Source organism: Haemorhous mexicanus, chromosome 33 (assembly GCF_027477595.1).
Source record: "Haemorhous mexicanus isolate bHaeMex1 chromosome 33, bHaeMex1.pri, whole genome shotgun sequence".
Taxonomy (NCBI): domain Eukaryota; kingdom Metazoa; phylum Chordata; class Aves; order Passeriformes; family Fringillidae; genus Haemorhous; species Haemorhous mexicanus.
In genome coordinates, this window is record NC_082373.1 from 453,649 (window position 1) to 479,742 (window position 26,094).

A 26,094-nucleotide genomic window follows, 5' to 3' on the forward strand; every position below is an offset into this window, starting at 1 on the left:
GATTGGGGTCCCTGGCTGCCTCCTGTGCTGTGAGAAGGCAGTGCCTGCAGTGGTGGGGGGCTCATGTCCTCCTCAGCGTTCTGCTGGCCCTCGGGAGGGTTACCAGGTGAGGGGAGACCCCTGAGAGCCCCAGTGTCCTGCCCAGAGCCTGGTGCAGAGGGGCTGGACATGGTGTCATGCTGCTGCTGGCATGGAGCCACTCTCGGTGCAGCTCTCTGCAGAGCTGGGAGGGGGTCCTGGGCGGGTGGGACCCTCCCCTCCCCACAGCCTCTGGGCAGGGCAGCGACTCCTTCCCGTAAGTGCCGCCCTGGCTGCCCGGAAAGGGGGGGTTCCGGGGGGTTGCAGAGCCTCTGTCCAGCGCTGCCCCGCGCATGGCAGCTCCCGCAGAGCCGAGTCACGGCGGCCCCGACAGAAAGGGAGGGGGGTGGATGAGAGGGCCCCCCCTCCCTGGATGCTGAGCACCCCGGGGAGAATGGCACCCAGCTCTGAGGGGTGCTCTGCCTGAGCCCTGCAGCCCCCTCTGCATCCCAGCTGGGGGGTCTGTACCCCCATGCTGCCTGGGGGGGGGGCCCATAAGGGTCTCTCTCCTTCTGACCGAGCAAGGGGGGTCCTGTGTCTCCCGGGCACCCTCGGATCCTCTCCCCCTTGCCCCTGGTGCTGCTGGCTTCCTCTGCCTGCATCCCCCAACCCCTCGCCTTGCATCCCGAGGTGGTCCCCGAGCCCCCCTGAAGGGGAATGACTGCAGCCCGACATCCTGCAGCCCCCGCCCCTCGTACCGAGGAGCATCCCCGACCGCCCCCAGCCCCTTTCCCCGCCCCCTCGAGGGGACAATCCGCAGCCTCCGATCCTCCCTCCGGCCGGGAGACCCCTCCCCTCTCTCTGTCCCGTACCCCGGGTCCCCCCGGCGGGGCGGAGCCGCTGTCCATAACAGCGGCTATAAACAGCCGCTACCGGCAGCCAGCGCCCTCCCGGTGCCACCATGAGCCGCCGTGACCGCGACCCCGGGATGCCGCCGCCGCTCACCGTGGCCCCGGAGCGGCTGGCGGCGGCGGCGGCAGCGCGGGGAGCGGAGCGGGAGGAACTGGCGGCACTGAACGATCGTTTCGCCGCTTTCCTGGAGCGGGTGCGGGCGCTGGAACGGCAGAACGGGACCCTCCGCGCCGCCCTGGGCCGCGCCACCGCCGCCACCGGGCCCCGCACCGGGCTGGTGCAAGGGGAGCTGCGGGGGCTGCGGGAGCGGCTGCAGCGCCTCGGCCGCGACCGGGACCGGCTCCAGGCGGAGCGGGACGGGCTCGCCACCGACCTGGCGGCCCTGCGGCAGCGGTGGGCCGGGGGAGGCAGCGGGGTGGGGAGCAAGGATGGGTCGGGATGAGGGATGTGGGGGTGGGGAGTGGGGGATGTGCCGGGGACCAGGGAATGAACTGGGATGAGGGATGGACTGGGATGGGAGATGAACTGGGATGAGGGATGGACTGGGATGGGAGATGAACCGGGATGAGGGATGGACCGGGATGAGGGATGAACTGGGATGAACAAGGGATGAACGGGGATGGGAGATAAACCGGGATGAGGGATGAACTGGGATGAGGGATGAACTGGGATGAGAGATGAACTGCAATGGGCACCGGGGGTGTGTCGGGATGAGTTATGCATGGGATGGAGACTGGGGAATGTGCCAGAGAGGGACTGGCATGAGGAATGTGATGGGATGAGACTTTGCACCAGGATGGGGAGCGGAGGATGCAGCGGGATGGGGATGGGGGAGCACCGGGGAAGGCGGGTTTGGGACTGGCGAATGTCCTGGGAAGGGACACGCTCAGCAGACACTGGGAAAGGCACGCTGGACGCACGGAGGGCACTGGGAGGCACCGGGAGGCACTGGGAGATGTGGGCTCTGCGGAAGGGCGGGGCCCTGGGAGGGGCAGGACAAGGGTGGGGACACTGGGAGGGGATTGCTGCGAGCGCTGGGGCCGCTCCAACCCCGTTGGCCTCCGCTGTGTGCGCAACAGGAGGAAGGGGTCTGCACCCCCGCCCCCACCTCCCTCTCATCCCTTGCTGTCCCCAGGCTGGAGGACGAGACGCAGAAGCGCGAGGATGCCGAGAAGAGTCTGGTGCTGTTCCGCAAGGTGAGGGGACTGGCGGGTCCGTGTCCCCATGCAGTATCGGTGATCCGTGTTTGATCTATGGCTGGAGGGGACTGGGAATGGTGGGCACGAGGAATAACCCTGGGGAACCCCAATTCTGGGCTCCCGGAAGATGCTGGTGCGTGAATGGCACCGATCAGTGCAGGGTCCCACCTCCCTGGGGGGCCAGGATGGGGCCCCCAGTGCTGAGCACCCACAGTGTCCCTGGTACCCCCAGGACTGTGCACACTGGTAGCCCCAGTCTGGTGCCTCCACACCTCCCTCCTCACCCCAGCTGGAGTTTGGGGTGATGCTGGGCCAGCCCTGCACGAGCCAGGGCAAAACCAGGGTTTGGGGGGGCTGAGCCTGGGCCCATCACCACCCCCACCACCCCAGGGTGGGGCTCCAGGATCGTTTCATCCCCTCCACGCTGCCCTGCAGCTCATCCCAGCCTCTCCCACAGGACGTGGACCACGCCACGCTGTCCCGCCTGGAGCTGGAGCGCAAGGTCGAGCTGCTGATGGACGAGATCGGCTTCCTCAAGAAACTGCACGAGGAGGTGGGGCCGGGGCGGGATGGGGCGGGGAGGGGGAGCAGAGCAGGTCCTTGTGATGCCCAGGTGCCCCCGCAGGAGCTGCGGGACCTGGAGGTGAGTGGCCCGAGCCCGGCGGGGCTGGCCGAGGTGGAGGTGTGCAAGCCGGAGCTGACGGCTGCGCTACGGGAGATCCGCACCCAGTACGAGAGCATCGCGGTCAAGAACCTGCAGGAAGCCGAGGAATGGTACAAGTCAAAGGTACCCGGGGCTGGGGAGGGATTTTGGGGCGGCGGAGGCGTCCCAGAGCCCTGACTCGCCCTGCCCGCGCAGTTTGCCGACCTCTCGGATGCGGCAAACCGTAACCACGAGGCGCTGCGGCTGGCCAAGCAGGAGATGAACGAGTCCCGCCGGCAGATCCAGAGCCTGACCTGCGAGGTGGACGGGCTGAAGGGCGTGGTGAGAGCCGGGGAGCGTTCGGGGGCGTGCAAAAACCAGACCCCACCCCGGCCCTTTGCAGCCCCTTCTTCCCCCGCAGAACGAGGCGCTGCAGCGGCAGATGCGGGAGATGGAGGATGAGTTCGGAGAGGAGATCGGGAACTACCAGGACGTGGTGGGGAGGCTGGAGCAGGAGATCCAGCAGATGAAGGAGGAGATGGCACGGCACCTGCGCGAGTACCAGGACCTGCTGAACGTCAAGATGGCCCTGGACATCGAGATTGCCACGTACCGAAAGCTGCTGGAGGGCGAGGAGAGCCGGTGAGGGCAGCCCGGCTCAGGAGTGTCCCCAGTGCCCGGGGGGATGTCCCCTGCTTTGAGTCATCCCGGTTACTGTGGGATTTTCCCGGGAGGAGGCAGCTCCAGGCCTTGCTCCCACAGGAAAACAAGAGGTTCCTATGGGAGCTTCTTGCTGCTGAGATAAAAGCAAGGCCAGGGGATGGTGGGGGAGCTGCCTCCAGCTCTGCTCTGGGTGCCAGCCTGGCAGCCCACGGGCACAGCCCCCAGCTGGGGTGTAGGTCACAGACTCGAGGGTGTGGAAGGGTCACTGGCAATGTCCAGGAGTCCCAGCCCCTCCTCATGCCCCTCTCCTCCCAGGATCACCATCCCACTGCACCCCACCACCTCCTTCAGCATGAGGAGCTCAGGTGAGCGACAAGCTGGGGGTCCCTCACTATGTCTGAGGGTCTTTCCTCGGGGTTAAAGACCCTGGGTGGGTCCCTGTGCTCCTGCCCAGGGTGTCTGGGAGGGCACAGGGTGCTGATGGCCCCGCTGTGCCCAGTGCTGGAGCCGCAGCCTGCAGAGAGCCCGGCACGGAGGATGGTGCTCATCAAAACCATCGAGACGCGGGATGGGCAGGTGAGAATTGGGGGTGCCCTGCCTGGGAGGTCCAACCCTGCCTGGGACTGATCCCCAAATTCTCCTCTTGCAGCAAGTGGTGACGGAATCGCACAAGGAGCGAGCGGGGAAGTGACAGAGAGGAGCGGCTGCGATGGCCCCGACCCCACGGTGGGGGGGTTTTGCCAGACCTTGCTGCGTCCTGGGCGGGGCATGGAGCAGAGCAGGGGGCTGGGAGTGCCCCAATTGCTATTCCTGCTGTCAGCACCACGGGACAACGCTGTGGTGTGTCCCTGTGCCTTTGCAGTGTGTCCCTGTGCCTTGTCCCCCCACTATTTATCGCTATTTATTGCCTGTTTATTATTCTCCCACCCACAAGCCCAGCTGTATTTAATATCGAGTGTTCCCCACGCTGCCCTGGGGTCTCGGCTTCCCTCCTGCCACCACAGCTGGCACCGGCTGCCCGCGGGGCTGGCGGGTCCGGTGACATCCAAGCGATGTCCCTCTGGTGTCACTGCCATGGGGAGTGGGACAGAAAGGGAAGCAGCGCCCGGCTGAGGCGGGATCTGTGTCCCTGGAGTCCCGTTCTGTCCCAGAGCCCCTCTCCATGCCACGACTGCCACTCTGGGGGGGTCTCACCTCCCCTCCCATCACCGGAACGAGCACCGGCTACACCGGGGTTGGCGGCTCCGGTGGCATTGAAGTGCTGTCCGCTCTGGTGTCACCGTCTCGGGGAAGGAGCCTCAACCCCTGAACTCTCCGAATCCCGGGGGTTCCGCTCCTTCCCGGGACCCCGCGACTTCCAGAGGAACGACGGGCACGCCCGGGATCCCGCTCCAGCCCCACGGGGCCTCGGTCCGGTTCTCCCGGAGCATCGCAGCACCGGGCCGGGCACCGCCGCGTTCGTTCCTTACCGGGACCGCCAGAGGGCGCCACCGGCCCGGCCCGATCGCTGCCGCGGGTTAACTCCGTGTTAATTGCGTGTTAATTACGGGTTAATTACAGCGTGACAAGGCTCTGGGTGTGCGGGGAAACACCCTGATTTCTATAATTGCGTTAAGCGATTTTTTGCATGATTAATTGAGTTCGACGAAATTATGCAAAATTGCTTTAATGCAAGATTTGCTTATTCGTTTTGCTATTTTAAGCAAATTTTTGCACTATTTCATTGTTTGCAGCGGTTTTTTGCACCACTGATTGAATTAGTTTAAGGAAATAATGCACAACTGCGTTATTTAAACAAATCTTGCACACATAATTGCCTTATTTTAAGCAAATGCTGCATTATTGCATTTTAAGTATTTTTTTGCATCGTCAATTGCGTTAAGTACTTTTTTTGCATTATTGTGTTATAGCAAATGATACAAAGTTGCATAATCTCATGGAATTTTGGCATAATTACCTGCATTATTTTATGCAATCTTAGCACCATTAATTACAAGAACAAAATAATATAAAATCGCATTATTTTAACCTTTCCCCCCCACTATTAATTACGTTATCTTAGCTAATTTTTTCACGTGAAAACTGAATTACTTTAACCTATTTTTTGCATCATTAACAGCATTCTTTTAAGCCGTTTGCATTATTTGAAGGACTAATTGCAATCTGGGTCACGGCAACACCCCAGGAACAGCTCCGGATCCCTGCCCGAGGGTGGTGGAGCTGCTCCCGGGCGGTTTTGGTCACAGAGGACCAAGGACGAGATCAGGGAGCCCCTGGCAGGGGTGACAAACACCTGGCAGAGGTGACAAACACACAGGCGCAGTCCCCTGAGAAAGGGTTTAATAAGGGGAGGGGGTGACACTCACAGACAGGAGCTTCGTGGGGGACAGACAGACAGATATGAACACTATGTACAGGCACCCCCCCGCCCCACCTCTGGGGGGCTGCACCCCTGGAGCGGGGCTGGGGGCGCTTGCAGTCCTGACAGACTGGGATTTGGGGCGGGGGGCACTGGGAGCACTGGGAGGGGGCCGGCCCACAGGGCAGGGGCTCTTTGGTTTCGGCGTTAAGGCTGCGTGGGAGGGGAGGGGGGGGCTCATCCCGAGGGGGATACCCCAATAAGGGCCCAGTAAAACCAGTTCCCCACGCCAGAGGTCACCTGGAGGGTCGGGGCTGTGTCTGGGACCCCTCCTGAACGAGGGTGACACCCAGAGACCGGAGAAGAGGGGGCTCCGGGGGTGTTCCCTGCTTCCCCCCAGGCACAAACGTGGGTGTGAGAAGGATTCCCAGCTCTGCCCAACCCGCTGGGACCCCCCTGGCCCCACCTGAAGGCAGGTACCCCCCTGTTAGGACAGTGAGTTGAGGAAGTGGCTCTCCCCTGCCAGGGTGCTCAGCATGGAGCTCATGTCCCCCACTGCCATGTTGGCACCCCCAGACGAGGGCAGCAAGAGCCCCCCGGCCGGGCTGGGGGGTCCGGGCACTGCTGGGGGGGTCTCCACGTCCTCCACAATGGCAGCAAAGTCAAGGTGCGTGTTCTCCAGGTCCAGCGAGTCCAGGCTGTTGGCCACCTGCTCCCCCGAGTCCAGGTAGTAACAGGAGGTGCCCTTGAGTCCCTCGGGGCCGTAGTGCCCGCTCCCCCCGCAGCTCGCTGCCCCCTGGCCCAGCAGCTTGTGCCCACCTTTGCCCCCCTGCCCATGGGGGCCCTGGCCTGGGTAGTACAGGGGGAGGTTCCCGGGTCCCTCGGTCACGGGGCGGGCGGGGGGCAAGCGTGGCAGGCGCCGGGCACCGGTGTCCAGCCCCTCGTAGCCATGCCCTGGCTGTGCCAGGCTGTTGGGGTAGCTCAGGCTGGGTTGGTGACCCGGTGGTTTTGGGCCACCTGGAGGGTGTGGGATCATCTCGGGGTTGAAGCAGGGGGGACTCAGGAGGTGCTGGGGCTCCGCCAGGCTCTGCAGCTGATCCGCTTTGGGCTGGTAACTGCAGTACCTGGGGCTGAGGTACGGCGGGGCTGGCACGGCCTGGCACTGCCCAGGCTCGCTGCCCAGCCCCACGCCAGCCACGCTGCCCTTGCAGGGGGGCTGCTCCCCCCACATCAGCGCCTGCTGCGCCTCCACGTAGTTCCGGACCATCACCTCTTTGGTCTGCAGGGTGGGGGTCTGGGCTCTGCGGGTGCCTGGGCTGGCCATGCCCATGTACCCACCCGCGGTGGGCCCCACAGGGGGGTACCCACCCGGCCCCATGTCCATGCTGTGCCCAAAGGCAGCAGGGGATGCTGGGGGCCCGGCCAGCTTGGCGCTGGGGCAGGGAGCAAGTGCTGGGCTCGGCGCCGGGTATCGCTGCTCGGATTTGATCTGGAGCCGGTTAAACCGATGCCCCCCCGAAAATTCTTGGTCCTGGCAGGAGCTCACCAGTTTGGGATGCTGCCCACAGGCGCTGGGATGGGGGTACTCCATGTTTTGATGAGGACAGTGTGGCCCGGACATGGTGGGAGCAGCCACACCTTGCCTGGAGCTCATCCCCAGCGTGCCCTGGGGGGGTCCATCCCAGGGCTCCGGCACGGCCCCGTTCCCAGCAGGCAAACTGGGGAAGCGCTGGTTCATCTGGCACTGCGGGAGGGAGAACTCAGGCTGCAGCAGCCCCTCCTCCATGTCCCCGTGTGTCCCCACCATGGTCCGGTGAGCACCGTAGATGTCACCCTGGAGCTCCACGCCAGTGCCCTGGCACGGGAAGCTTTCCTCAGGATAACTCAGGTACTGCTCCATGTCCAGCAGGCCGGATTCGGGGCCAGGGCCCCCCATGCTCTCCATGAAGACGTTCTCAGTGATGCTGGGGGGGCGTGGGGAGAAGCCGTGGCGCTGCAGGTTGGCCTCGGAGCCGCCCAGGGGCTGCAGCACTGTCCTGCTCCCGCCTGGCACGCTCACGTTCCCCACACTCTTAAACCGCTGCACCCTGGGCACGGCCGGAGGCTTGGCCACCGTCCGGGCAGGGTCACTTGCCCGTCGCACGCCGTGTCGGGGCACCAGCTGAGCAGGCACGCTGCCCGGGTAGCCGGGATGCTCGTTGGAGCTGTGCCTTCTCAACAAGCCGTTGGCGACACAGCGAGGCCCGGCGGGTGCGGGGTAGCCCCCGGGCACTCCGCCGTGCCCACCTGCAGCCACCTGCTCCACGCTGGGCAGCGGGGTGGGCGGGGGGCCGCCCGTGGCCGCGGCGTATTTGGCCTTGAGGCGGTAGCGCTGGGCCGGGGTGAGGCTGCCCACCCCCGGCAGCCCCCCGCACACGGCGGCGTCGCCGGAGCGCCGCGACTCATCCGGAGAGGCGCCGTCGTAACCGTCCACCGGGCACGACCCGCCGGGCATCACCGGGGCGTCACCGCCCGGGCACGGCCCTGCCAGGTACGGGGACACCAGGGACGAGCGGCGGCTGACGGTGTAGGCGGAGCTGACGGTGCTGGTGCCGCTGCTGCGGCGCTCGCCCAGGCCCACCAGGCCCAGCTCAGCCGCCGACAGCTCAGCGATGCGCCGGTGAGAGGCTGGCGGGGGCACCGGGACGCCGCCGGGCACCTCTGGGGGCAGGCCTGGGGGAGAGAAGTGTCACAGTCATGTTTTCTGAAAAATCCTCTTTGCCCAGGATTCTTCTCCTGGGAAGCTGAGAAGCCTCAGAGAAAAAGGGAAACAATAATTATCTCATTTGCTTCTCCTGTGTTTTGCTGCTTTGAGATGTGTTTGGAGATTGTTTCATTGGTTTCATGTAAATTGTTTTGACTTATTGGCCAATCAGGATCAAGCTGTGTCGAGGCTCTGAAAGGAGTCCCCAGTTTTTCATTATTATCTTGTTAGCCTTCTGTAAGTATCCTTTCTGTATTCTTTAGTATAGTTCAGTTCTACAGTTTACATATATATATATATATATATATATATAGTTTAGTTAATATATATAGTTTAGTTTATATATATATATATATATATATATATATGTAGTTTAGTTTTTCAGCCTTCTAAGAACATGGAGTCAGATCTATCATTCCTTCCTTCGTCTGGGAACCCCACAAACACAATAGAGAAGGAGGAGCTACCCTGGGACAGAGCGTGGCAATGTCAGAGCAGGGACAGGAGCCACCTCCAGAGCTGGGATGTGGCTCTTGCATGGTTCGAGCTGGTGAGGAGAGGGAGCAGGCCGCAACAAAGACCAGTAGAAGCTTATTTAGGTTGGAAAAATTATGGAATTGTGGAATGGTTTGGGTTGGGAGAGATCCTAAAGACCACCCATGTCCCATGCGCAGGGACACTTCCCACCAGAGCAGGCTGCTCCAGCCTGGCCTTGGATGCTTCCAGGGATGGGGCAGCCTCAGCTTTTCTGGGCACGCTGCCCACCCTCCCAGGGAAGAACTCCTTCCAATACCCCACTAACCCTGCCCTCTTTGCCAACGTGAAGCCATTCCCCCTTGCCCTGCCACTCCAAAATCCCTCTCCAGTTCTCTTGGAACCCCTTTAGGGCTTTAATGGTTCCCCAGATTTTGGGGTGCATTTCTAACACCAGCAAGGTGTGGAAGCCTCTGGCTGCCAACCAGATCTCTGCACACACTTCCCACGGGCCAGGCCCCACATCCCACGGGGAGAGGCACCCCCAGTCTCACCGGCTCCAGGGATGGGTGGCAGGTTCAGGCCCTTGGAAGCCGCCGGTTTCCTCAGCTGCTTCAGTTTGTCGATGCGAAGGTTTTCCAGTTTGTGCAGGGCCATGAGCCCCGAGGTGCCCATGGGCTCCCCGGGCACCACATCCTCCAGAGTGGACAGGTCCTCGTAGCTGCCACCAGCATTTCCTGCCATCTCCACGCCGCTGTCGTTGTTGGTGGTGCTGCCCAGGGGCGAGTGGTCACTGCTGCACGAGGACTGCCCACCCGGGCTGGGCTGGGGCTTCTGGGGAGAAGAAAGGGGGTCAAGCACCCAGGACACACTTGGCATCATCATGAAGGTTGGAAAAGCCTCTGAGATCACTGAGTCCAACTATTAACCCAACACTAATGTCACAGACACATTTTATGGAAAATCCTTCCATTAGGATCTTTTCTCCTGAGAAGCTGAGAGGCCTCAGGAACGAAATGGAAACAATAATTTTATCAATTATCCGCTGCTGTGGAATGCAACAGGTGCGTCTGAGATTGGTCTCATGTGGTTGTTTTTAATTAATGCCCAATCACAGTCCAGCTGTTTCGGACTCTCTGGTCAGTCACAAGATTTTACTATCATTCTTTTTTTTCCTTTCAAGCCTTCTGATGAAATCCTTTCTTCTATTCTTTTAGTAAGATTTAATATATAATTTTCTTTTAATGTAATATATCATAAAATAATAAATCAGCCTTCTGAAACATGGAGTCAAGATTCTTGTCTCTTCCCTCATCCTGGGACCCCAGAGGAGCACCACTAAACCATGTCCCCAAGTGCCACATCCCAGAGTTTTTTGGACACTTTACCAAAAAGGGAGGGTGATTCCATAGGGCAGCCCATTCCTGCGCCTGACAACCATGAAATATTCCCTTTTATCCAACCTAAGCCTCCCCTGGAGCAGCTTGGGGCTGTTTTCTCCTGTCCCATCAGTAGGGGATGATCCCCCACCACCAAACCCTCCCTCCATCACCCCCGCAGCTCCTCACCAAGGCCAGCTCAGGCACCAGGAGCTTCCCATCGTCCTTCCGAGCCTCGCTGGGGCCGTTTGCATCCTTCTCCTGCTTCATATCCAGGGGGGCACTGGGGGTGGGAAGTGCCCGGCCTGGCCCCACGTCCCCTCGGTGCTTTTTGGTGACGTGGGCGTCGGGGCCGTGCACGGTCTTGACGTGTTTCCGCAGGGAGCTGGGGTCCGTGTAGCGCTTGGTGCAGCCGGGGATCTTGCACACGTACGGCTTCTGCACGGAGGAGGGAGGCTGTCAGCTCTAACTGCAGCCCCCTCCCCAAAAACAAACCCCCCTTGCCACCCTCTGCAGAGAGCTGATGGTGGCATCAAAGCGGGTGAGACCCTGTGGAGGACGCACGGTGGGCGCTGGGATGAGCTCAGGATGGCAGAGGAAGGAGGGATTGGGGTAAAGGGAGGCCTGCTGGTGATGAAGGAGATATTTAAAGCAGGAAAAGAGGGAGCTGGGGCACACAGGGGCGATGCCCAGGGATGTGAGAGCTCTCAGAGGACAGGAATGATCTGGGAGAACATGGGGAGCCCTGGTGGGGCTGTACCTCATTGGAGTGGGTGTGGTTTTGGTGCTTGGCCAGCCCCAAAAACCAATGGGCATGGAGGAGGGAGTCAGCTCTAACTGCAGCCCTTTCCCCAAAAACAACCCCCCCTTGCCACCCTCTGCAGAGAGCTGATGGTGGCATCAAAGCGGGTGAGACCCCGTGGAGGGCACACGATGGGCGCTGGGGCAAGCTGAGGATGGCAGAGGAAGGAGGGAACTCCCCAGGAGTGGGTAAAGGGATTCCAGGGGGATCCAATGGGCATGGAGGAGGAGGGAGGCTGTCAGCTCCAACTGCAGCCCCCTCCCTAAAAACAAACCCCCCTTGCCACCCTCTGCAGAGAGCTGAGGGTGGCATCAAAGCCACGTGGAGGGCGCACGGTGGGCGCTGGGGTAAGCTTGGGATGGCAGAGGAAGGAGGGAACAGGGTAAAGGGAGGCCTGCTGGTGATGAAGGAAATATTTAAAGTAGGAAAAGAGGGAGCTGGGGCACACAGGGGTGATGCTCAGGGATGTGAGAGCTCTCAGAGGACAGAAATGATCTGGGAGAACATGGGGAGCCCTGGTGGGGCTGTACCTCATTGGAGTGGGTGTGGTTTTGGTGCTTGGCCAGCCCCAAAAACCAATGGGCATGGAGGAGGGAGTCAGCTCTAACTGCAGCCCTTTCCCCAAAAACAACCCCCCCTTGCCACCCTCTGCAGAGAGCTGATGGTGGCATCAAAGCGGGTGAGACCCCGTGGAGGGCACACGATGGGCACTGGGGCAAGCTGAGGATGGTAGAGGAAGGAGGGAACTCCCCAGGAGTGGGTAAAGGGATCCCAGGGGAATCCGATGGGCACGGAGGAGGAGGGAGGCTGTCAGCTCCAACTGCAGCCCCCTCCCCAAAAACAAACCCCCCTTGCCACCCTCTGCAGAGAGCTGATGGTGGCATCAAAGTGGGTGAGACCCCGTGGAGGGCACACGATGGGCACTGGGGCAAGCTGAGGATGGCAGAGGAAGGAGGGAACTCCCCAGGAGTGGGTAAAGGGATCCCAGGGGGATCCAATGGGCATGGAGGAGGAGGGAGGCTGTCAGCTCCAACTGCAGCCCCCTCCCCAAAAACAAACCCCCCTTGCCACCCTCTGCAGAGAGCTGAGGGTGGCATCAAAGCCACGTGGAGGGCGCACGGTGGGCGCTGGGGTAAGCTTGGGATGGCAGAGGAAGGAGGGAACAGGGTAAAGGGAGGCCTGCTGGTGATGAAGGAAATATTTAAAGCAGGAAAAGAGGGAGCTGGGGCACACAGGGGTGATGCCCAGGGATGAGAGAGCTCTCAGAGGACAGGAATGATCTGGGAGCACACGGCGGGGCCGTACCTCGTTGGAGTGGGTGCGGTTTTGGTGCTTGGCGCGGTCGGAGGCGTTGGAGAAGGCTTTGTTGCATCCCTCGTGCTCACACACGTAGGGTTTCTCCCCCGTGTGCGAGCGCAGGTGGGTCTTGAGGTTCTCCAGGCGGGAATAGGCCTTGTTACAGCCCTCGAACTGCGGCGGAGCAGGGCAGGACGTGTCACACGCCGTCACCAGGCCTTGGAGCACGTGGTGACACGTCCCACAGCCCTGGCACGACTGCCAGGGACACACAGCTCACCTCCCAACTCGCCTGCCATCCTCACACCGTGGCACAGCCCTTCACCACGGGGTTGTGCCACCTCCTTCTGTCTCATGGCAGCCCCTCAGAGGGTCCCCAAACTGGGATTGACAGCAGCACCCAGCTCCCCACCCTGACTTAAATTCAGGAATGTATTCCAATGTGCTGGGGCCATGTGATTCTGGGTTTAGATGGGATTTTGGGAGGAAATTCCTCCCTGTGAGGGTGGGCAGGCCCTGGCACAGAGTAGCTGTGGCTGCCCCATCCCTGGAAGTGTCCAAGGACAGGTTGGACAGGGCTTGGAGCAGCCTGAGGTAGTGGAAGGTGGGATGGGACGAGCTTTAAGGTGCCTCTAACTTAAACCATTCCAGGATTCCATGAGCCCCACACCTGTATCCACCTGCTGCCCACCCCCTTCTGCGACCTGGGCTCCAGCTGCTGAACTTGTGGGGGGAAATGGATTTGTAGAAAATTCTTAAAGCTTGACAGAAGGCTCGTGTAGTGTGTATTTGTATGTAAACTTTGAGATAAGAAATGTTGATTTAGAAATGTTATGGAATAGGACAGACATTGTTGAGAGAGAAATTAAACTAGAAATAAGTTTTAGAGGATGGTTTTGTAAATAAAGACTAGATACTTTAGAGAAATAGAACTGTGAAAGATGGATTGCAGTGGGATTTATGAGGGGTAATTTTAGAGGATTAGTTTTAAAGTATTTGTGGTATGGTGTAGTAAAAGCTGATAGGCCAAGAAATCTATAGTGTATCGTAATTAAGAAATAATTAGCTTCTGATTGTGGTGGAGTGAATTGTAACATCTGTATTGTCCCACCCTTCACAGAGACTGAAAATGGAATAAAAATTTTAAAAACACCTCTCAGTTGCCTGCTCTCTAAGTCAAAAAAGAGCAAAATCCACCACACCTGTACCCCCTCTCTGCTGTCCCCTGTTCCCCCTTGTCCTGGACTGCAAGGCAATGTGTGAATTCTGTTCCCATCTGTCAGAGCTGGGGCAGTTGTCTGCTGTTCTTTGGGCAGCTTGCCTTATCTCTGTCATAAACCAATCTTCCCTCCAGGGCATATCTTCTGTTCATGGGCCATTAATTATTAATTACCTTCTGTTCACGGGCCAGTGAGTGTCCCTGCATGACTGATAAAATTCCATCATCCCACTGGGAGATGCTCTGCCCAGGGGGAGGAGCCAAACATTCCTGCCTGGATATAATCTGAGATCTCAAACATTCCTACCTGGGTACAATCTGAGATTTCAAACATTCCTGCCTGGATAGAATCTGAGATTTCAAACATTCCTGCCCGGGTACAATCTGAGATTTCAAACATTCCTACCTGGACACAATCTGAGATTTCAAACATTCCTACCTGGATACAATCTGAGATCTCAAACATTCCTACCTGGATACAATCTGAGATCTCAAACATTCCTACCTGGATACAATCTGAGATTTCAAACATTCCTACCTGGGTACAATCTGAGATTCCAAATATTCCTGCCCAGATACAATCTGAGATCTCAAACATTCCTGCCTGGATACAATCTGAGATTCTGGAACACCAGCAAGGCTTCTCTACTGGATTTCCCAGAGGAGCAGCAGCTGCCTCTTCCCCTGGATCTCCAGAGGAAGACTCCACCCTTTCCTACAGGATCCCTGCTCCAGCAGAACCACCCCTGGCACTGCAGGAGGGCTGCAGCCACAATTCCAGCTGGACTGCTGCCAGCACCCTGACCCACAGGGTGCCAGGTTGGGTTCTGACTCTGACAGTGTTTTTTCTTTTGTGCCCATTTTGGTTCATCTTGGGTTCATTTTGTGACCATTTTTGTTTATTTTGTGCCCATTTTGGTCCATCCTGGGTTCATTTTGTGCCCATTTTGGTTCATTTTGTGCCCTTTTTGGTTCATCTTGGGTGTAGCCCTGGCTGGGCTCTTGTGCTGCCCAAGGTGGATCCATTGAGGCCTCCTAATAAATCCCTATTTATTATTTATCTCCAGTCTCTGTTCCAGATGAGCCTTCTCAAGGTGACAACACCTCCCATGCTGGATTGAGCTTTTTCTGACTCAGAGATGGGGAACTGAGAGGTGTTTCCAGCAGAACCCCCCCTGGCACTGCAGGAGGGCTGCAGCCACAATTCCAGCTAGACTGCTGCCAGCACCCTGACCCACAGGGTGCCAGGTTGGGTTCTCACTCTGTCAGTGTTGTTTTGATTTACTACTTTTAAAAAAAATTTTCTTCCCTAATAAAGAGCTGTTGTTCCTGCTCCCATATTTTTGCTTGAGAGTCCCTTAACTTCAAATTTAACCATTCAGAGGGAGGGGGTTCACATTTTCCATTTCAGGGGAGGCTCCTGCCTTCCTCAGCACACACCTGTCTTTCCAAACCAAGACAAACTGTTGTTCCTGCTCCCATGTTTTTGCCTGACACCCCCTTAATTTCAAATTTATAATAATTTGGAGGGAGGGGGTTTGCATTTTCCATTTCTGGGGAGGCTCCTGCCTTCCTTAGCACACACCTCTCTCTCCAAACCGAGACACCCCTCATCCTCCCAGCCCAGCCAGGATTTTGGGGCAGTTTTTTGGCATCTCACCGTGCACTTGTGAGGTTTCTCTCCCGTGTGGCGCCGCATGTGCACCACCAGCATGTACTGAGCCTTGAAGGGCCTCTGCTCCCGCGAGCACGCTGCCCAGTGGCACACGAACTCCTTCTTCTCACCGTGGATGTGCTCGTTGTTGATGTGCTGAGGAGGGAGAGCAGCGTCACCGGGGCACTGGGGAGGGGGCGAGGGACAGGGGGATGTCGGGGGGGAAAGGGGATGGGGGGATTGGGAGAGGAGTGGGGTGGGAGAAAGGGATGTAGGAGAGATTGGGATGGGAGATAGGGGATGGGGGATTGGGATGGGAGAAAGGGATACAGGAAAGATTGGGATGGGAGATAGGAGATGGGGGATTGGGATGGGAGAAAGGGATACAGGAGAGACTGGGGTGGGAGAAAGGGACATTGACAGACTGGGATGGGAGATAGGGGATGGGGGGATTGGGATGGGAGAAAGGGACACAGGAGAGAACTGGGATACTGGCAGAAAGGGATACAGGAGAGACTGGGGTGGGAGAAATGGATACAAGAGAGATTGGTATGAGAGAAATGGACATTGACAGACTGGGATGGGAGAAGGGGGATGGAGGGATTGAGAGAGGAATCGGGTGGGAGAAAGGGAAACAGGAGAGACTGGGATGGGAGAAAGGGGCATGGACAGACTGGGATTGGAGAAAGGAATACAGAAGAGACTGGGATGGGAATAAGGGACACAGGAGAGAACTGGGATACTGGCAGAAAGGGAAACAAGAGAGACTGGGATGGGAGAAAGGGACACAGACAGACTGGGATGGGAGAAAGGGACGCAGACAGACTGGGATGGGAGAAAGGGACACAGGAGAGAACTGGGATACTGGCAGAAAGGGATACAAGAGAGACTGGGATGGGAGAAAGGGACGCAGACAGACTGGGATGGGAGAAAGGGACGCAGACAGACTGGGATGGGAGAAAGGGACGCAGACAGACTGGGATGGGAATAAGGGACACAGGAGAGAACTGGGATACTGGCAGAAAGGGATACAAGAGAGACTGGGATGAGAGAAAGGGACGCAGACAGACTGGGATGGGAATAAGGGACACAGGAGAGAACTGGGATGGGAGAAAGGGGATGGAGGGATTGGGAGAGATTGGGATGGCAGAAAGAGATCGAGGAGAGATTGGGATGGGAGAAAGGGATATAGGAAAGACTGGGATGGGAGAAAGGGACATGAAGGGACTGGGATGGCAGAAAGGGATACAGGAGATTGGGATAGAGAAAAGGATACAGAAGAAACTGGGATGGCAGGTGCAGACACCAGAGTTTGGGAGAGAACAGGCCAGGTGGTGTTTGGAGGAGGCAGAGAATGCACGGGATGTTTGAGGGATACTCTGGGAGGTCCAAGAGCAGCCAGAGGGGTCAAGGTGGTCCAAAGGATGGTCAGGGGATATAGGAGAGTCAGAGGAAGGAAAGCTGGAGCAAAGGAGGGAGTCTGGCAGCACCAGTGGCTGAGGAGAACTGGGGGATGCACATCCCTCCCTTCCCAGGAGGGAACTTCCATGGCAAGTCCCCAGGGGTGGCTGGGACCTGGGAGCAGGAATCATGAGCTGATCCAGAGGAATGCTGCCCAGCAGCCTGAGGGCAGATTTTGGGGTGGGAATACCTTGGCAGGCCCTGACTCACGTGCACCAGCTGCTCCTGTGTGTCGAACTCCTTGGCACAGCCGTCCCAGTAGCAGTTGGTCTCATACACAGCCTCACACTCGGGTTTGCCATCCTCCTTCTCCAGCTCCTCCCGAACATCCAGCATGCCCAGCAAGGGGTCCTGGGGGGCACAGGCAGGTGAGCGCTCCCAGGTGTGACCGCACGGGAGTGGGGCGTTGGGAGGGGGGATCTGGTGGTCAGGGATGTACCTGGGTGCCCGTGGATGCTGGGCTGGAGATGTCACCCTCAGATCGCTCCTCTGGGAATTTGGCACTCAGGGGGCTGCTCAGGCTCCACTCCAGCTTCAGCTGCTGCCAGGGAAGGGAAGTGGGAAGGAGTCAGCAGGGAGATGGGCACCAGAACAGGACTTACAGAGATGCACAGCTCACATGGACATGGCTCACTTACATGGAACCCCACTCACAGGGATCCCCTTTCACACGGAACCGCAGTCACGGGGCCCCCCACTCACATGGAACCCCACTCACAGGGATCCCCTTTCACACGGAACCGCACTCACGGGGCCCCCCACCCACATGGAACCCCACTCACATGGGACTCCACTCACATGGAACCCCACTCACAGGGATCCCCTTTCACACGGAACCGCACTCACGGGGCCCCCCACTCACGTGGAACCCCACTCACAGGGATCCCCACTCACAAGGCCCCCCACTCACATTGAACCCCACTCACAGGGCCCCCTTTCACACGGAACCCCACTCACAGGGAACCCCACTCACAGGGAACCCCACTCACAAAGCCCCCTTTCACACGGAACCCCACTCACAAGGCCCCCCACTCACAGGGATCCCCTTTCACATGGGACCCCACTCACGGGGTTCCATCCCCTTTCACACAGATCCCCTCTGACACAGATCCCACTCACAGGGATCCTCTCTCAAACAGATCCCCTCTCACACAGATCCCTCTCACACAGATCCCAGTCACATGGATCTCCTCTCTCATGGATCCTCCCTCACACAGATCCCTCTCACAGGAATCCCCTCTCACAGGAATCCCCTCTCACACTGATCCATCTCACATGGATTTCCTGTCACAGGAATCCCTTCTACACAGATCCCCACTCACATGGATCTCTCTCTCACTGATCCCTCTCCCACTGATCCCACTCACATGGATTTCCTGTCACAGGAATCTCTTCTTACATTGATCCACTCTCACACAGATCCCTCTCTCACAGATCCCTCTCTCAGATATCCCACTCACCGGGATCCCCTCTCACACAGATCCCACTCACACTGATTCCTGTCACAGGAATCCCTTCTCACAGGGATTCCCTCTCACAGTGATCCCAGTTATAGGGATACCCTCTCACAATCCCCCACACCTGGCAGTGTTTCTGTGCCCCCCCCCCCCCCCCCCCAGACCCCCCACACCTGGCAGTGTTCCTGTGCCCCCCTCTCAGATCCCCCATACCTGGCAGTGTTTCTGTTGCCCCCCTCTCTGACCACCCATACCTGGCAGTGTTTCTGTGCCCCCCTCACAGACCCCCCACACCTGGCAGTGTTTCTGTGCCCCCCTCTCAGACCCCCCACACCTGGCAGTGTTCCTGTGCTCCCCTCTCAGACCCCCCACACCTGGCAGTGTTCCTGTGCCCCCCTCTCTGACCCCCCACACCTGGCAGTGTTTCTTTGCCCCCCTATCAGACCCCCATTCCTGGCAGTGTTTCTGTGCCCCTCTCTGACCCCCCATACCTGGCAGTGTTTCTGTGCCCCTCTCACAGACCCCCCCCCCCATACCTGGCAGTGTTTCTGTGCCCCCCTCTCTGACCCCCCCCATACCTGGCAGTGTTTCTGTGCCCCCCTCTCTGACCCCCCCCATACCTGGCAGTGTTTCTGTGCCCCCCTCTCTGACCCCCCACACCTGGCAGTGTTTCTGTGCCCCCCTCTCTGACCCCCCCCATACCTGGCAGTGTTTCTGTGCCCCTCTCTGACCCCCCCCACACCTGGCAGTGTTTCTGTGCCCCTCTCTGACCCCCCCCACACCTGGCAGTGTTTCTGTGCCCCTCTCTGACCCCCCCCACACCTGGCAGTGTTTCTGTGCCCCCCTCTGACCCCCCCCACACCTGGCAGTGTTTCTGTGCCCCTCTCTGACCCCTCATACCTGGCAGTGTTTCTGTGCCCCTCTCAGATCCCCCATACCTGGCAGTGTTTCAGGGCCCCCCTCTCAGACCCCCCATACCTGGCAGTGTTTCTGTGCCCCCCTCTCTGACCCCCCCCACACCTGGCAGTGTTTCTGTGCCCCTCTCTGACCCCTCATACCTGGCAGTGTTTCTGTGCCCCTCTCTGACCCCCCACACCTGGCAGTGTTTCTGTGCCCCTCTCAGATCCCCCATACCTGGCAGTGTTTCAGGGCCCCCCTCACAGAGACCCCCCATACCTGGCAGTGTTTCTGTGCCCCCCTCTCTGACCCCCCCCATACCTGGCAGTGTTTCTGTGCCCCCCTCTCTGACCCCCCATACCTGGCAGTGTTTCTGTGCCCCTCACAGACCCCTCATACCTGGCAGTGTTTCTGTGCCCCCCTCTCTGACCCCTCCCACACCTGGCAGTGTTTCTGTGCCCCTCTCTGACCCCCCCCATACCTGGCAGTGTTTCTGTGCCCCCCTCACAGAGACCCCCCATACCTGGCAGTGTTTCTGTGCCCCTCTCTGACCCCCCACACCTGGCAGTGTTTCTGTGCCCCCCTCTCTGACCCCCCATACCTGGCAGTGTTTCAGGGCCCCTCGAGCAGGTGGGTGCTGCAGCAGCCCCGGGCGCGTGGGCAGCTCGTGGGAGCTGCAAGGTGGGGGAGGTGTGTACAGGTGCCCTTGGCCCTTCTGCTGCCCAGGTGGGCTCTGGTACCCCAGGGATGGGCTGTGGGGACAAGCAGGTGACACCGTGAGGAGACAACAATGAAGTCTGTCAAGTCAAGGATCCGGATCATCCCTTCCCCACCATCCCACCCTGCTCCCGGCTCTCCCCAAGGTGGGAACGGGCACCCAGCGCCCAGCCAGGCTCCCAGGGGGTGCCAGGGGGGCGAGGGCAGGTGCCCACCTGATGGTGCTGATGGACAGGTGGCCGTAGGAGCCGCCGGCAGAGGCACAGCGGGAGTTGATGAAGGCCACGAGGGAGTTGGGGGAGGTGCGGATCACGGTCTGCAGGTCGATGCTGGAGTCGGACAGAGGGGAGATGGACAGTGCCCGCTTCTTGCCCAGCTTCCCCGCGCCGCGGGGCGTGGAGAACCGGGAGCCTGGAGGGGGCAGAGCGGGGGGCACTGCCCTCAGCACGGTCCGGGGGGGCACCCCGAGGACACACCCGGTGCTTGCAGGCTGCAGGAGAGCCCCGAGTGTGCCAGTTCACTTCGGATTTGGAACACAGAGAGGTTTAACCCCTCTAGGGAATCCCTCCTGCCCCACGGTCCCCCAAAACCGGAGACTCACCATCCCCAGCGTGCTCAGCTCCCGGTGCCAGCCCATACCCACGGTGTCCGGGCTGATGGCACACGGGGAAATCGAGTCCTGGAGGAAGGAGGACAGGTGAGCTGGCTGTGGGCCAGGGACCCCCGGAGCACCCCTGACCTCGGGGGGGGGGGTGTGCATGCGGACCCTGGAGCCCCCACCATGACCCACCTGGCGGTCCCGGGGCGGTGGGGGCTGCTCCGTGGGGTGGGTGCAGACAGCAGTGCTCGCTGTAGCCGGCGGCCGGGGGTCCCGCGGGGTCGAACATGTCGCGATAGGGCCCGGGGGTGGCTCAGGGGCACATCGGGGGGGCGGCGGGGCCCGGGGGGCGGCACCGGGACCTGGGGGTGGGGGGGGAGAGAGAGGTTGGTTTGGCCGCCAGGGGGCGCCACAGCTCGCGGGACCCCCCATCCCCGGGACTGGATTTAAACTGAAATCGGCGAGATTTGGGGATTTGGGGAAGAAATTCCTCCCTGTGAGGGTGGGGATGCCCTGGCACAGGCTGCCCCTGGAATCCTGGAAGTGTTCAAGGCCAGGCTGGATGGGGCTTGGAGCAACCTGGGATAGTGGAAGGTGTCCCTGCCTATGGTGAGGGGTCAGAATGTGACCTCAAGATTCCTTCTGGAACCTGGATTTGAACTGAAATCGGCGAGATTTGGGGATTTGGGGAAGAAATTCCTCCCTGTGAGGGTGGGGAGGCCCTGGCATAGGCTGCCCCTGGAATCCTGGAGATGTCGAAGGTTGGACGGAGCTTAGAGCAATGTGGAATAGTGCAAGGTGTCCCTGCCTATGGTGAGGGGTCAGAACGTGACTTTAAGGTTCCTTCCAGCCCAAACCATTCCGGGATTCTGGGATTCTATGAAATGGAAAAGCGAGGCACAGCCGGAACCGTTCCCGGGCCAAGGACCAGATCTGGCTCCCTTTCTCCTCCCTTCCCAGGGATTCTCCAGCATTTGCAGGTCCCACCCAGCCCTGCCTTGCCCGTGGGTCCCCACCCTGCCCGCGGGTCCCCACCCTGCCCTGTCCCACCCACGCATCGCGCCCCTGCCACGGGGCTCAGCCCAGCCCACCGCCGATCCCTGCTTGTGGGGTCCCGCCCCCACCTGGGGCCACCCTTCTGTCCCCAACTCCCCGGTCACCATCCTGTCCCCCCACTCACGGTCCTTGTCCTGTCCCCCAACTCCACCTCTATCCTGAGCCCCCCCATTCCCACCCCCCTGGTCCCCAAACTCCCGAGGGTGACACGGACAGGAGCCAGTCCCGCCCCCACCTGGGGCCACCCTTCTGTCCCCAAATCCACCCCAACCATCCTGTCCCTCCACACCATTCCCACCCACGGTGCTTGTCCTGCCCCCCAACTCCATTTCCATCCAGGGCCACCATCCCGAGTTCATCCATTGCCACCCCCCTGGTCCCCACCCTGCCCCAAACTCCCGAGGGTGACACGGACAGGACCCAGTCCCGCTCCAACCTGGGGTCACCCTTCTGTCTCCAAATCCACCTCAACCATCCTGTCCCCCCACTCACGGTCCTTGTCCTGCCCCCCAACTCCACCTCCATCCTGATCCCACCCATTGCCACCCCCCTGGTCCCCAAACTCCCGAGGGTGACACGGACAGGAGCGAGAGAAGCCACCACAGACTGGGTGGCGCTGGGAACAAGGGCTCCTTCCCCCTTGGAGCCGCGGGGAATCGCCCCAAACAAGGGGTCTGGGGGAGTGGGAGCCCCTCACCCCGCTGGGAAGAGCGCTGGGTCGCGTTTGGAGCCGGGAGGGGCGAGGGGGGCAGCGATTCTTCCGCATGAGTTGCCCCTTTGAAAGCTCGTCCAGGGGCTTTGTGAGCGTGTCAGTCAGGAAGAATGGACGGGGGGGGGACAGAGGGACAGGGAGAGGGGAGGGGGCTGCCCAGGAAGGTGGTGGAAATGGGGGGGGAAAGGGGAAAAAGAGATGAGGAGGAAACAGGGGGCAGAGGGTGGAGAAGGGGGATCTCACCTGGGATTGAGCCTGGCAGGAGAGTTTGGGGATTAACCCTGGAGAAAGCTCCCAGCTGCCAGGGCTAAGGAGGTTTGCAAGGCCTTTCCCTAAAATTTGTGGGGTTTTGGGGTGACCCCAGCCCAGGAAGGCGATGGAAATGAGAGGGAAAGGGGAAAAAGAGATGAGGAGGAAACAGGGGGCACAGAAAGGGGCTCTCACCTGTCCCCTGGGCTGGGTCTGGCAGGAGAGTCTGGGGTTTAACCCTGGAGGGAAGCTCCCACCTGCCAGGGCTAAAGAGGTTTGCCAACCCTTCTCCTAAAGTTTGTGGGGTTTTGGGGTGACCCCAGCCCAGGAAGGGGGTGGAAATGAGAGGGGAAAGGGGAAAAAAAGATGAGGAGAAAACAGGAGGAAAAGAAGGGTAATCTCACCTGTCCCCTGGGCTGGGCCTGGCAGGAGAGTCTGGGGATTAACCCGGGGAAAGCTCCCACCTGCCAGGGCTAAAGAGGTTTGCAAACCCTTCTCCTAAAGTTTGTGGGGTTTTGGGGTAACCCCAGCCCAGGAAGGTGGTGGAAATGAGAGGGAAAGGGGAAAAAAGAGACAAGGAGGAAACGGGGGGAAAAGAAGGGCAATCTCACCTGTCCCCTGGGCATGGGACTGGCAGGAGATTTTGGGGATTAACACCAGAGAAAATTCCCAACTTTCCTCACCTACCAGGGCTAAAGAGGTTTGCAAACCTTTCTCCTAAAATGTCTGGGGTTTTGGGGTGACCCCAGCCCAGGAAGGGGGTGGAAATGAGAGGGGAAAGGGGAAAAAAAGATGAGGAGAAAACAGGAGGAAAAGAAGGGTAATCTCACCTGTCCCCTGGGCTGGGCCTGGCAGGAGAGTCTGGGGATTAACCCGGGGAAAGCTCCCACCTGCCAGGGCTAAAGAGGTTTGCAAACCCTTCTCCTAAAGTTTGTGGGGTTTTGGGGTAACCCCAGCCCAGGAAGGGGGTGGAAATGAGAGGGGAAAGGGGAAAAAGAGATGAGGGGGAAACAGGAGGAAAAGAAGGGCAATCTCACCTGTCCCCTGGGCATGGGACTGGCAGGAGATTTTGGGGATTAACACCAGAGAAAATTCCCAACTTTCCTCACCTACCAGGGCTAAAGAGGTTTGCAAACCTTTCTCCTAAAATGTCTGGGGTTTTGGGGTGACCCCAGCCCAGGAAGGCGGTGGAAATGAGGGGGAAAGGGGAAAAAGAGACAAGGAGGAAACAGGGGGCAGAGGGTGGAGAAGGGGGATCTCACCTGGGATTGAGCCTGCAGGGGAGTCTGGGGATTAACCCCAGGAAAAGCTCCCAGCTGCCAGGGCTAAGGAGGTTTGAAAGGCCTCTCCCTAAAGTTTGTGGGGTTTTGGGGTGTTCCCAGCCCCCCAGCTCTCTGTGCATGCTGCTGCTCAGGTGTGTGCACACTGACCTGGTTCAGCAGAGAGGTGCACGTGTTTAGGAGAAAAATTCTCAAAACCTGACAATAAAACTCACTTATATATCTATAAATTTACAAACTATCTATATACAAGCTTTAAGATAAAAAATACTGACTTTGAAATGGCACAGAATGAGACAAACATCGTTAAAAGGGAAATAAAACTAGAAACAAGTTTCAAAATTGCATTATAAGCCAAGAAATACTTATAATGTATTGTAATTAAGAAATAATTAGCTTCTGGTGGTGATGATGTGAATTATAACATCTGTATTGCCTCACCCTTCACATGAGACTGAAAATGGAATGAAAGTTTTTAATTGCCCCATCTCTGGGTCAGAAAAGAGCAAAATCCAACAAATGTGTATCTGGGAGGTGAGGAGGGGTTGGGGTCAGCAAGTCCCCATCTCCCCCTCCCCCCAGCCATCACCTGAGACCCCTGGTGAGCATCAGCCCCCTGCTCTGGGCAGCCCTGGAGCACAGGTTCACACACCTGTGTGACAGCAGCACAGGTACAGCTGAGAGAACACACCCAGAGCTCTGCAGGTAGAACACCCACAGCACACAGAAATCACAGCTTGGGACAGGAGAGGGCTCAGAGCTCATCCTGTTCCACTCTCCCAGGCTGACCCAAACTGGTCTGGGACATTTCCAGGCTCCCACACAGGTGTGCCCAGGGTGTCACTGCACCTGGGGACACACAGGTACAGCACAGCTCACACCTTCCCTGGATTTTCACAGCACCTCCCTCCCCGGGGCTGTGTCCCCCCCTTTTTCCCTGCTGTGCCAGCCCTGGGCAGCCCTGGAGCACAGGTTCACACACCTGGTGCACCTCTGTGACAAGGGAACACACCCAGAGCTCTGCAGGCACAGGTAGAACACCCACAGCACACAGAAATCACAGCTTGGGACAGGAGAGGGCTCAGAGCTCATCCTGTTCCACTCTTCCAGGCTGATCCAAACTGGTCTGGGACATTTCCAGGCTGCCCCACAGGTGTGCCCAGGGTGTCACTGCACCTGGGGACACACAGCTCACACCGTCCCCACCTCAGCACCCCCAGATTTTCACAGCACCTCCCTCCCCCAGGGTTCTGTCCCCCTCTTTTTTCCCCTCCAGCCCCCCCCCCGTGCCAGCCCTGGGGGGCTCTGCCCCCACCTCCAGCATGTGGGGGTGGGGGCCAGTGCTGGGAGGGGTCTGATGAGCACGGCCAGCCTGGCAAGGTGGGTGCCAGGTGGGTGCCAGGTGCCATTTCCCCACCCCCCACATCCTCAGAGCACCAGCACACGACAAGGGGCGGCTCCACCACCCCAAAACCACCCCAAAACCTCTGCTCCGAGCCTCGGGATGCTCCCCCCACCCCCATGGGGTCCACGGGGGCTCCCCAAAGCCCGGTGCCCCCCCGAGCCGAGGGGGCTGGATGGGGCTGGGGTCTCTGGGAGCCTTCGGGAAGCGATGGAAGCCTCGGGAAGCGATGGGAACCATCCAGAGTCTCGCCCACCGCCGCGCTCGCCTCCCCCGCCGGCCGCACACCGCCTCGGCCCACCCAAGTCGCAGCCTTTGGGCATAAATTTGAGAGCCAGGCGCAGGCGGGATGAGGGGAATCTTCCCTCGCTCTCCTCCTGCCAAGAAACTCAAACTGAAACACATTCCTGCTGCTCTCTGCCAAGAAAACCAGGAGCGCGGCCAGCGGCGGGAGCGCTCGGAGCGGGGCCGGCTCCAGACGCGAAATTGGGAGCGGGAGGGGGGTCAGGGCTGGCCGCCCCCTCCCCACCCCCCCACCAGCTCCTCGCCTTTGATTTCCTGCAAACACATCGAAAATTTCTCATCTGGCTCCAGTTTGCTCCTCGGGACACCGGGGAACGGGGAGGGGATGGAGGGGGAGGGAGAGGGGGGAAAAGGGGACGGGGGGTGGGGGGGGTTATGGGGTGGGACGGCGGTGACAGCGAGGGGTGGCGGGGCAGGGATGGTGGGAGACGGACGGACGTGGGCACTGACAGCCCGGGGACACCGGAAGAGGAGGAGGAGGAGGAGGAGAAGGCTGCAATTCCCCCCCCCCGGCACCCCCCGACACTGCAGACCCCCACCACAGCTCCCTGAATGGGACAGACCCCCCCTTTGAGCACCCCCCGACACCGCAGACCCCCGC

The 26,094-nt window shown here is 59.6% G+C and overlaps 2 protein-coding genes across 2 annotated transcripts; one reads left to right on the forward strand and one right to left on the reverse strand.

Annotated features, from left to right (window-relative positions):
* Positions 1-976: 976 nt before the first annotated feature.
* On the forward strand, positions 977-5,010 carry PRPH (peripherin). The gene is made up of 9 exons (XM_059871762.1): positions 977-1,323; positions 2,066-2,126; positions 2,587-2,682; positions 2,755-2,916; positions 2,989-3,114; positions 3,194-3,414; positions 3,751-3,800; positions 3,935-4,011; positions 4,085-5,010. Exons 1-9 carry the CDS (start codon positions 980-982, stop codon positions 4,124-4,126), a joined length of 1,179 nt encoding a protein of 392 aa, XP_059727745.1. The 5' UTR covers positions 977-979; the 3' UTR covers positions 4,127-5,010.
* Positions 5,011-5,758: 748 nt separating this feature from the next.
* On the reverse strand, positions 5,759-20,821 carry GLI1 (GLI family zinc finger 1). The gene is made up of 11 exons (XM_059871773.1): positions 20,684-20,821; positions 20,495-20,572; positions 20,109-20,304; positions 19,778-19,928; positions 17,262-17,363; positions 17,033-17,173; positions 15,368-15,517; positions 12,498-12,662; positions 10,580-10,828; positions 9,566-9,845; positions 5,759-8,506 (listed from the first exon to the last, which is right to left on the reverse strand). Exons 1-11 carry the CDS (start codon positions 20,778-20,780, stop codon positions 6,282-6,284), a joined length of 3,834 nt encoding a protein of 1,277 aa, XP_059727756.1. The 5' UTR covers positions 20,781-20,821; the 3' UTR covers positions 5,759-6,281.
* Positions 20,822-26,094: the final 5,273 nt, after the last annotated feature.

Bases quoted from the DNA above. Each gene is read 5' to 3' on its own strand.
- PRPH (XM_059871762.1), top strand. From the start codon at position 980: ATGAGCCGCCGTGACCGCGACCCCGGGATGCCGCCGCCGCTCACCGTG. The intron at 1,324-2,065 runs GTGGGCCGGGGG...TGCTGTCCCCAG, and splicing joins CTGGCGGCCCTGCGGCAGCG to GCTGGAGGACGAGACGCAGA. The intron at 3,801-3,934 runs GTGAGCGACAAG...CGCTGTGCCCAG, and splicing joins CTTCAGCATGAGGAGCTCAG to TGCTGGAGCCGCAGCCTGCA.
- GLI1 (XM_059871773.1), bottom strand. From the start codon at position 20,780: ATGTTCGACCCCGCGGGACCCCCGGCCGCCGGCTACAGCGAGCACTGC. The intron at 9,846-10,579 runs GTGAGGAGCTGC...TCTTCTCCCCAG, and splicing joins TGGTGCCTGAGCTGGCCTTG to AAGCCCCAGCCCAGCCCGGG. The intron at 8,507-9,565 runs GTGAGACTGGGG...TCTCTCCCCCAG, and splicing joins GCCACCCATCCCTGGAGCCG to GCCTGCCCCCAGAGGTGCCC.